The sequence below is a fragment of the Medicago sativa genome, chromosome 8 (genome assembly GCF_051527215.1).
Source record: "Medicago sativa cultivar Bolivia chromosome 8, Bolivia_mono, whole genome shotgun sequence".
In the NCBI taxonomy this organism is placed as follows: Eukaryota; Viridiplantae; Streptophyta; class Magnoliopsida; order Fabales; family Fabaceae; genus Medicago; species Medicago sativa.
The window spans coordinates 88,414,131-88,426,174 of NC_140756.1; the positions used below are offsets into that span (position 1 = coordinate 88,414,131).

Genomic DNA, 12,044 nt, shown 5'->3' on the forward strand with positions numbered 1-12,044 from the left:
TTTTCAATCTTAGTGGTCCTACATGAAAGTTGATGATCCATGAAATAATCAAATTGGGTGCACGGCAGGAAAATAAGTGAGGGGTGTGAGTGAGTGTGAGCTGCCTTTTTTTTTCTGCATAACTGACACACACAGAGCACAGGACACACGGGAAATGACTCTTCATTCGGTACACCAATTAGTGGTCATTCAAGCTCAATAACGTTTGGAATGAGACATTTGGAAATAACCGGTAATTAGTAATAATTGAGAAGGAAGCGTTGTTAACTTTGATACTGCGGTAGAAGTTGCTATACAGTAGTTTCTTCTTTTGCTTTTTCCCCTGATTTACTGCACTGCACGCGTGTACGAAACAGAAGGTAAAGAAAGAAAGAAATAATTCACACATGGGTGTGCTCAATATTGAAAACCAAAACTGACTCTCTTCCTTTCTTGGTGTATGATGAATTTGCACGCTTAAATTTTCTAGTGTAACATGGTACTATCAAAAACTTAGAAATTAGAATAATAATTTGACACAATTCTAAAACATACTCTAATCGTACTTGGTGCATAGAATTATGTTATGTCATAGACTGCTAGGTTACACTATCATTATTGTATAATAATAATAATGTCTTGTTTGTTACTAATTAATCTCATCATAATGCGATGTCACCCTTTGCAACATCAACATCCCACAGCTCCAAACAGCTGCTGCTTTCTTTCTGTCGTTTTCTTTTTTAAATCAACTACAATAGGGCTAGGCTACTGCTATTGGGCTTAAATGATACAGTAGCTTATCCAAATCTTCATAGAATTGTCCATGTAAAAGCAATTGGGCTCCTAACTTGGTGTTGTTTGTTGCTCCACGTAATACTGCCAAATTCAGACGTAACCGAATCATCAACAATATCTTTGTTTGATATAAACTTAACCATATATGTTTGCCTTTCACCAACTTGCTCAAAAACCAGCTTGGTAGGATTCACAGTTATCCCCACCGTGGATGGCCCACTAACAACTACATCATAAACAGATTCTGCTTCCCCAACGTTAGTAAGTGTCCGCTTGTATTGAACAACACCACTATTGTTTCCAAAAACAACAGAAAATGATGGGTAATTAAGATCACCAGGGCCAGACAAATAGGTAGAACAAGTAACATTAGGACGCTTGACAATGAGTTTCACATGGTCAAGTGTGTAGTTCAGAGAGCATAAGAATGCAATGTAGTCTTCAGTGTCAGCATCATAAACAAGGCCAGGAGATAAGGCCTTTTGAGGGTTGACATGACCTGACCCATAAGCCCATGGCGTGGACAAGGCCTCTCCCATTGCATCCCTTAAGGGAGACTCTGTGTTGTCAAGTGTATAAGCTGTTGTCATCAGAGCTGATTTGATTGCACTTGGACTCCATTCTGGATGAGCCGCTTTCAACAACGCGGCCACGCCACTTATGTGCGGACATGACATCGACGTTCCTAACGTTATCAACGCAGTAACAAAATTAGCAATTGATTAATATTCGGTCTTACATATAGGAGATGATTTAGTCAACAAAAATTGAAGTATTAAATTATATATACCAGACATGATATTGAATTGGGCTTTCCGAGTGTCTAGTGAGCCCGAAGGCCCAACAGCGCCGGTCCATCCCGCTAAGATGTTCACGCCAGGCCCAATAACATCAGGCTTCAGAATTTGTGGCGTCACACCATTGGGGCCACGAGAGCTGAAAGATGCTACCACGGGTGAAGGTCTCACGTTCAACACAGTTCCACCGAAACTAAGCACAGCCGTTGGATTAGAATCCAACGCTGCATACTTTTTAATCTCATCACCCTCGTTTTTTCCCACCGAAACGGCCGGTACCATGTAACTATCAGCCACCACTCCTTCACCGCTCGCCGCCGTGTTTGCAAGAATCATCCCAACACCTCCAGCGTCAATCACAACCGTGCCTTTCTCCACACGTGAGTTTACACCTCTATCACATACAACCACTTTCCCGCGCACGATTGCCGAGTCAAGTGAACCGGGCATACATATACTACTCGATGAATTAAACCGTTCGTTAAAATAAACCAAACCAACCGGTTCGTTTCCCATTCCTTCTCCACTGTAAAGTGAAACGCCGGCGAAACGTTTTCCGTTTCCGAGAGTAGCGTAAGCCGGAAAATCCCGATCCAAAGTCCCTGCTCCGACGGTCATGATCCACGGAGCTACATTCGATAACGAACCGCTGCGAGGTCCAGTATTCCCCGCCGAACAAGAAACCAATATCCCTCTCTCCACCGCCGCAAAAGCTCCGATTGCGATGGTGTCGAAATAGTAAGGAGTGGATGATGAACCACCGAGTGAGAGTGACAACACATCAACACCGTCTTGAATCGCTTGATCTATTCCTGCGAGTATGTCGGAGGCGAAACAACCGTCGGTCCAGCAGACCTTGTAAACAGCGATACGTGCCTGTGGAGCCATACCACGTGCTGTTCCGGTAGCGTAACCAAGAAGAGTGGCGTTAGCTACGGCGGAGCCAGCAGCGGTGGTGGCAGTATGGGTACCGTGTCCATCTCTGTCACGAGGTGAAATAGGATCAACTGCTTTCTTTCTACCACCACCACCAGGAGATGCCATGAGATACCCCTTAGAGAAGCTTCGAGCACCGATGAGTTTTTTGTTACAGAGTGAAGAATCGAAATCTGGTGCTGATTCACACTTTCCACGCCATCGAGATGGGATTTGAGGCATTTGAGAATCATGAAAACTTTGCGATTCTGGCCATACTCCAGTGTCAAGTACACCGATAACTACGTCGTATGAAGGTTGGTGAAGAAACTGAGAATGGGTTTGAATTTGAAGCAGACCCAGAAACTCTGGGGAGCGGGTAGTGTGCAGCGAGTACAGAGTATCTTCATATACACCTAGAACTGAATCAGAACTACGCAGTGCTTGCACTTGTTGAGTGTCAAGGGAAGCAGCAAAACCGTTGTAAGAGTGAGTGTAGGTGTAAAGTAGAGAATCAGAAGAAGAAGATTGGAGAATGGGAGAGTACATGGATGCATTTTTGTTGTGTTTCATGTGAACTATGTAAGTTTTTTTGTTGGTCAATGCCATTACTGTAGCAGATAATAATAGCATTACAAGAAGATACAAAGTTGAGGTTGAGGATGCCATAGGCTTTCTTAATTTGTTTTTCTTTAACCAAGCAATAACATCAGAATGCACTGACAGTGCAATATTAATGTTAATGTTTATAATATGAATGATTGTATATGAAAATTGAAATGAAAGAAGAGAAGAAGCAAATGTAAATGCAATTCGTGAGGAATCAATTTCATTCTTATCAATTATCATCAGCTTGGACTTTATAAACAAGAATAATTTGAGCTGGTTACTACTTACCAACTTGCTATTTGCTAAATTATTTTAACTGAAATTACGTTTCTGCCATGGTCTGTCTGGTAACACTCTTTCCACTCTAAATAAAGTTTTCTATTGGACCTTGAAACAGACAGCCACACTCTATAAAGCGAAATGTAATAATTCTCCAAAGTTCAAATTGTGAAGATTTCTATTGGATGTATAAATGTATTTGGACATTCTTATTATTTGAATCTGTTTTTGAAATTAGATTCGAGCTCGTATAACATGGGACTAAAGTCGGAGTAAGGATTGTAGATGTGTGAAGTAGACATATGACCCACACTAAACTTTCATATTTTGAGTTAACTTTTAAGAAGAGATTCAAGTTCATTCAACATTAATAACTATATTTGTCCAAAATATCCTTTTTATGATCAAAAGAATCAACATAAACAATTGAAATAGTTACACTTTAGAAAGACAAAGTTTTATATACGAGGAATTGGCATAGGTTGTCTTCCTATTCCAAGGAAAACGAAAGAAATCAAATCATACAAAGACAATGTGCTAAGGATCCAAATCATTGTATCTTATTAGATTTGAGCCTTCACATATCAATGCATTGCTTTCAACAAAAATATATGAATAATACTCGGTGGGAATTGAATGAATTGTCTTTTAATACTTGACCTTACCTGATCAAGATTGATAGTAATAACTTGAACATCGTCCATCGGGATGGATGTCGGAGGGTGTTTTTTGCAAGTACTTTGGTGTTCAAGTCGGTTAAAAAACAAGAGTGAAAGATATATTAGGTAAAAAGATTGAAAATGCATTGTTTTGAAGGAGGGTTTTTATAGGCATCGAAGAGAAGCCATTGGGAGTGATGAATGGTTCATTAAAGAAGACGCTCATCAATGTTTGACTTCGACAACTCTTACGACTTGTTTACGCATTACAAAACGGGAGGATATGAAGTTGAGGGAAAATCTTGTTGGGTTGAGCCTTAGGCTGTGTTTGGTACCATGGATGGATGAAGGAAAGAAAGCATGAAGAATGGAAAGTTTATGGAAAGACTTTCTTTCCCTTGTTTGGTTGCTTTGTGAGAGTGGAAAGAAAGCATCTTTTTGGTGGGGCCCATGGGTTGAAAGGTTTCCGTCCAGTAGAGTGAAGAAAGTAGCATGGAAAGTTTCAATGTACTGAAATGTCATAATTACCCTTCATTTTCCAATTACATTTTTGCATATCATTTTTATTTTTTATTTGCGCTTTTCTCTAACAGCGTTGCTTGTTTTTCATTTTTTTTATATTATTCTTTCATAAATATTTTTCGATATATATATTATTGGTGCAGTGGTAGTTTTTAATAAAAAATAAATAATTACAAAAACAAAATAATAATCAAATTAATATTTATTCTATAAATATATACATATATAAGGATAGTTATGTCTTTTACTAAACATACATCTTTCTTTCCTCTCACTATCCAATCACTTTCACTTATACCAAACAACTAAAAAAATCATCTAACTTTCCATTCACTTTCCTCATACTTTCTTTCCTTTAACAATCTTTCCTCTTACAATCTTTCCTCTCACTTTCTTTGGTGATCCAAACACACCCTTAAGGTTGCAAACCTCAAGATCATAAGAAATATGGGGCGTTGTCTATTCAAAACAATATTGATCTTACGTTATCGAGATTGATAGAATAAGTACCAGTTTAATTTTTTTTTTTTCCTTGTGACTTTTGGTGTAAGCCAGGGGTGAGTTATTCATTTATTTATGATGTAACATTTGATTTGATGTATTTGTGGAGTGGATGGCAGGTGCTTGCGACCTATGTTGAAATTGGGTGTTTTCTGATATATTGAGCATTTCTTTTCTTTTTTTTTAGGCAAATTTGAGCATCTCTTGTGCTTGTGGTTAGTGTTGATAAATATTTTCGCCCCTCAAAACAAATGGTGAATGACGACGAGAAATATTTTTCTTTATTTATTTACTTTGGATGCTGTCAATTGGGATGGTAGAGGATATATTTTAGGGGAGGGGTATATCTTTGTCTCCATCAAAGAAGATATATATAGAACCATATGAAATCAAGGGAAGGGACTCAACAGCCAAGAACGCGTCATGGTGTGGTTTGCCACTTGCCACTATTTATTTCTTGATGCAGTATTTTTATTTTTACTGGTTGATACTTGATGCAATATATGTTGGAAATCACTGCCAAATCATTCTTATAACATTCTTCTTGACATGGCAAATAGGAATTTTAAATATTTTTTTCAAGGAATAGGAATATAGAGTATACTGAAAATAAACCCAATTATATACTCACGGACCTGGGCTTGGTAATTGTAATCAAATCAAATAATTGCAAAGCGCAAATTATATAAAACCAAAGAAAAAGTTAGCATCACGACAAGGATGATATATGTGCATACTGCAAACCTTTTACAACTAGTATTAATTTGCTCCCTTACAAGATTCCACTTTCCTAAATGGACATTCCTCATAGGTGTTTGTTGATTTTTTTTCCAGCAGAAGATTGCAATCATCATAAAACAAAGTCCTAGTAGCAAATACTTGCAACACACTCTTCATTATCATGGAAAAAAAAACCACCTGTGTTCCTAAAAAAACAGACATATATCAGTTTTAATTGTTAACTGATATATGGGTTTTAATTTTTTTATATTAGCTCTTCGATTCTTAAGAGAAAGGAACCCCAATATTCTAAAGTTTGACTAAAAGGTAAGTAAAGTCTAATCGATAATTGTTTCTCCTAAACAAACATATATCAGTTTTAATTGTTAACTAGGCATCATAATAATTAATAAGGGTATATAATGGAGCGGTTGAGGGATAATTCTTGGTTTGTTACAAACATAAATCTAAATCACTTCTCAAAAAAGTATGAATGTTTTCAGAACACAGAATTATATTTATCGTATTCCTGAAAACCATGTTCCGATCCGTACTGTGTTGATTATGTTTCGGAAGCTAGTGGTATTCTTGTCAAGAAAGTAAAGTAGCAGTGACATATACATAATAGTTTATGGATAATAAACCCAATTGTATAGAGTGCAACAATTTATTCAAATTGTAATTTGCAACCCCCACGTTTTATATTTTGTCAAGTTATACGTACGATGCATATTCACGGGTTTTCAGCTCAATAAACTAAGTGATGCATGTCTTATTTGCATGATCCTTAGTATCGAGGAAAAATATGAAATGGAAATTGGATGAAAAAAGAGAGCATATATATATATATATATATATATATATATATATATATATATATATATATATATATATATATATATGTAATATTAATTATAAAAAAAAATATCATTTTATGGTGGGACAAAATACTTTAGAAGCCACGTCAAACAAAATGGTCGAGCATAAGAAATCATTTCCTGAGAATCAATATATTTTTATACCATTTATATTTGACATTTTTTACTTCATGGAACAAAATGTTATTGAAGTTCTACAAAGGGTTCAAATGGTCATGCATATTAATGTTGTGTTTCCTAAATTTATGGATGTTGTGTTTAAGAGAACTAATTTAGTTATCTGAAAAGGGTTAGCATCGCAGCTTGTTACCCTTTTGTTTTCCATTTATGTGTGACTATATTTTTGTGCTGGTCGGGGTTTGAACCCTAAACCTGACATATATATATTATGCATTGTCCTACCAACTGAGATAAGCTCACGAGGACATGTGTGTGTGTGTAATGTTAATATTATAGACTACTGGCGAAAAGATGGGCACTCACGTGTCCGTCTTTCCGCTCTATTTATTGTGCTAACGTTTGAAAATTATGAACGGTGTATTTTTTATGAAATTTTGATTTTCATTAAAACTAAAAATATAAATGTTTGTTGCTTTCAAGTTATAGCAAACCAAACTAATCATGATTATCTATTTCAATGACACCAACAATATAACAAAAAATATAATCTAAATTCTTTTTCTATTTCAATGACACCAACAATATAACAAAAAAATATAATCTAAATTCTTTTTTTTATTGACACCAACAAGAATCTTTATTATAGAAAATTTTTTTTGAGTATATTTGGGATGATAAAAAAGTAAGTATAAATATACTCATCTAGTTTGTTACACTTTTTAAATGATAAAGGAAAAAAAATCATACATATATATATATATATATATATATATATATATATATATATCGTGTTTGTTACATTTTTTTAATATTTAAATGTATTCTTATCTATTTGTTATATGTGTTATTTGTATTGAAAATTGAGGGCAATTTTGAAAAGAAAAAATGTCGGCCCAAAAATCTAAAAGGGGTTATTTTCTTTATATATATATATATATATATATATATATATATATATATATATATATATATATATATATATATAGTGTGTGTGTGTGTGTGTGTGTGTGTGTGTATATATAAATTTTGATTAATATATTTGATTATGGGTAGAAGGTAAAAATGTAAAACACACTAAAGTTATTGTTTTTCGAGTCTGGAGAAAAATAAGAAATTTAAATGAATTTGATTTTTTTATGTATATAATATTTTTACCAATAATCTAAATTATTACTTTCTTTTATGAATATAAATTTTTTTTTTAAAATCATTATCTTTAAATATAATAAAATATTTTTATCAAAAATATTTTTCATTAATATTATTACCAATTAAATAAATTATTACATTTTGCTAGGAGTATAAAATAGTTTTATTAAGAGTATTTTTCATTAATAAATAACCATCATAAGAATTTTTTTTTGAAAGAACCATCATAAAAATTTTTTTTGACAAGAACCATCATAAAAATTTGAAATTTTAATAATCACAATTTGGTCTAAATAAATTATTAGCAAAAAATAATTTAAAACTCTTATGATGGTTATTTTAAAAAGAAAAATCTGACCGTAATTTGTTTATTTATTTTTACACGCAGAAATCCCCGCGAGAGTTCGAATCTCTCAGGCGACGTTTTGGTTTTATTTTTAATTCCCTCTCTCTTTTTGTTTGCGTCAACGGAGGGTGTGAGAATTAATTACCCGAAAATACAACCTAAATCATTATTGCATGGTCGTGTACCCTCGTGTGACCTTTTCTTCGGTATATATTCATGATTTTGAATCACATTTTGTGCTCTAATATTTCTAATTTAGACAATAAAATCTGTTTAAACCTTTTTTCTTTCTTATGTACTTTTTGTCCCTTATGTTAGCAGAAATAGAATTTAGTTCTTCCCTTAAAAAAATAATTTAGTTCTATCCTTTTTAACCCGGGATTCTATTCCATTATTCAAAAAAATTAGTATTTTTTTCAACAATTTAATTCGAAGATAGATAATTATCAAAATCGAATCAAGTAGAGTTACCAAATATGAGAAAACATATTTTAACAATCAATATGTTTTTATATGATTTCCGTTTGACACTTTTTGCTTCCGTCAGGGTTTTTTTAAGGATCAACATATTTATTACTTATCTTATTATATTTTTTATATAGTAAGGTAATTCTGAATAACATAATTTTGAAGTGGCAACCTTGTATTAATTCAAATTCCCGCCTAATTCCTCTTTGTCCTTTTTTAAATTTTATTTCAACTAAAAAATGAGAATTAATTTCATGGTAATATGATAATATGGAATTTAGTCGAGAGACATACAAATCAATAATTATTTCAATAAAATTTGAATGAATTATATTTTGAAATTGTGACAAGAACTTTATCTTTAAAATAAATGAGTGAATAATTTTGAGTTCGAATGTCCGCATATTATATTGTCTACTTTGACTGAGTTATACTCATAGACAGTGGCGGAGCTAGGATTATTACAAAGTCTGGACAAAAAAATTTTGCAACACATTTATAGGTGTTTACATAAGAAATTGAAAGCAAATAATAAAAAAAATCTAAATATTTATATAGGGGTTTATATAAGAAATTCATAGGAATTTACATAAGAAATTGCAAAAAAAATTGGGCCGAACCCTGGGTGCATGCCCGTGGTCGCCTGGCGGTGAAACCGCCACTGCCCAGAGACATTCAAATATCTTATTATTATTTCTTAATCATGATCACATCATGTGATAATTTTATTTATTTTTATTTTGCTACAAATCATGTGATTATTTTGTTTATCATTATGAGATGCAAAGATATCTAGAATTTGTGCAGATGAAGTTTTTATATATGAATGAGTTGATGCGTTAATATTTCACTATACTCTATTACAGTTCCATTAAGACATAAAACATCATTGCATTCATATAAAGTACTCTAACGATATAGTAAAAGATCTATTCGAGTTTAACAAGAGGTCTTGAGTTTAAATTTAACTCTTATTAAAAAGTAGCAAAATTAAATCTTTTAAGAAAGAGTTTTGTCATCTGTTGTGGTACTATCCGACTTGAGGGACCATCTTTGCAATTGTACATAGAGGATACCCGATTAAAAAAATGTCATTGCATTCATTATTTTTTTATTATTATATAATAACTGTCATCCGAAAATTTTTTAGGAGCACATATGCTTCAGCAAAAAAGTTCTAAACATTCTTTATCTTCTTATTGAAAACTAGCTCTCTTTCTTTTGTAGGTCGTATCAGCCTAGCTCAATTTTCTTTGGCAAATGTTTTATGTTATGCAAACTTAGCTATTTGCATGGTGTTTGTTCGTGGAAGCAGAAGTGTCATCTTGTTTCTTGGAGTAAAATTTGCCTCCTTAAAGATGAAGGTGGTTTTGGATTTAAAAATATGTGTATGTTAAACCAAACATACATTTTAAAGTTAGCTTGGGTCAAGGTGGTTTTGGAGTCTCTCAGATAACCTTTGGGTCAAGGTGATCAAGGTTAAGTCTACTTATGGTCTTAATGCTCTTTATATAAGTAATCCTTGATATTTGCATTAATTACGGCAAAATTGTCATGTTTGGGAATATGTTGCTTCTAATATATCTTGGTCCACTCAAAATGGAAAAGATACTTAATTTTGCCGTAATGACCAATTTTGCTAATATATATTGTCCTGATTGCTCAAATGAATTTCTATGTTAGTTTTTTTATGCAGAGGGCAACGAGGGTAGTCTTATCCAAGATTTCTACTGTAATCTTGCACGTAACAATGTCATGTGTAGCGCTCTCTTCACTTTGATCAATCGTTTTTGAGAGACTCCACCCTTGTTGCAATTGTTGTTCTCTAATCATTCTCCCTAAGAATAACTCATGTGCAAGTTTATCCGTTTAAAAATGATTTGATGATCCTTTCTTTCCGGGTTTTATTGACTATGACTATAGTTCCTTTAATGCTCTTTTGTTGTTGGATTGTAAGGGTCTTTTCAGACATCCTTTGGGATAGTTCGTTAATCTATCCTCTTATTATAAAAATTAAATTAAAAGAAGTCTCAAGTAATTTTACTCAACATTTTTAGTCTTCAATCATTCCATGTCAATTCCAGCATATATGAAAATACTTAAACTATAATACGTTATTAAATTTTCAATTTTGTCTGCATGTCCCAAAAATAGAAAGCAATTAAAGAGGCGGCTAATTTTTCCTATGTTGTCTTGCATAATGCATTCGTACCTACTATAGAATTGCAATTGGGATTTATTTGGATATATTTATATATTTTACGTGGCGTTTGGTCAACCCACTAGCTGTACTCGTTTTTGTAGAAGATTTGTAAGGTGCTGTAAATGACGTTCAACAAATCATGGTAGGTAATTGTCCATTTGTTGAAGAGAACTAGTCTTTTGATTGATTAATTAAATAAAGTTTAAATACAAGTGACAGCTTTCCTGCCTTCGAGCTTAGTTGATAATAGCATTCAACTAGATTTTTTTTAGATTGAACATCTTCCACCCGCAAATGCAATGATTAATCCATGAAGTATTGTGTGATTTAAATGAATGACTTCTTAAAGAATTTTAATAATATTATTATATATATGATCAAATCCGTGCTTAAACATGAGACTTTGATGAAGCTCAGCGATGTTAAACATCAATTGTTTTTAACCTAAATTTTGGACTATTATTTATATTTGTGGATCCTATTATTTTTGTTAGTGGTAGAGTATTTAATTATTTATGAAATAGTTAAATTTTGTATTAATTTTGCTTTATGAGCCTAATTTTCTTCCCAAGGATAAATAAGAATTATCCTTAAGTATATTGTTGATCCATGCAAATTTACTATTTCTATTCTTCTTTTTTAAACTTGTGAATAATTTTTTTTTCTTCATTTTAGTCTTTATTGTTTTGTTTTATCAATAAAGTATTTGTTTACATAGGAATTGATCGGTGTGGTACGTAGAGAATTTGATTTTAATCTTTCCAATATGTCTTCCCCTAAAAAAACAATCTTTCCAATATGTCTTAAAACGATTATTGCACACATGATATCGAAATCTCGAGTCAACTTAGTGGTTGGTTAGGATTATATTTTATGTGAAATATCATATTATCATCCGAGTTATCATGTTTCTTCTTTCATGTGTATTTATTTTAGTATGTGTTCACCACCATGCAAATAGCTAAATAAAAAAAAAAACAGAATATTGCTCTCATGACATAGAAATCAATTTTAACATGGACAAATCTTATAGTTCTCTCAAACAAAAAAATCCTATAGAGACTAAAATAAAACAATAAAATCTAGAGTGTGTTTGATATG

The 12,044-nt window shown here is 32.8% G+C and overlaps 1 protein-coding gene across 1 annotated transcript; it reads right to left on the bottom strand.

The window, feature by feature from the left end:
- Positions 1-531: 531 nt before the first annotated feature.
- On the bottom strand, positions 532-3,326 carry LOC146902919 (subtilisin-like protease SBT1.8). Its single transcript, XM_085732075.1, has 2 exons — positions 1,568-3,326; positions 532-1,462 (listed from the first exon to the last, which is right to left on the bottom strand). The coding sequence occupies exons 1-2, from the start codon at positions 3,156-3,158 to the stop codon at positions 792-794; spliced, it is 2,262 nt and encodes a 753-aa protein (XP_085588201.1). The 5' UTR covers positions 3,159-3,326; the 3' UTR covers positions 532-791.
- Positions 3,327-12,044: the final 8,718 nt, after the last annotated feature.

Coding starts and splice junctions, on each gene's coding strand:
- LOC146902919 (XM_085732075.1), bottom strand. CDS start 3,158: ATGGCATCCTCAACCTCAACTTTGTATCTTCTTGTAATGCTATTATTA. Junction 1,463..1,567: donor CCAATTCAATATCATGTCTG/GTATATATAATT, acceptor TGATAACGTTAG/GAACGTCGATGTCATGTCCG.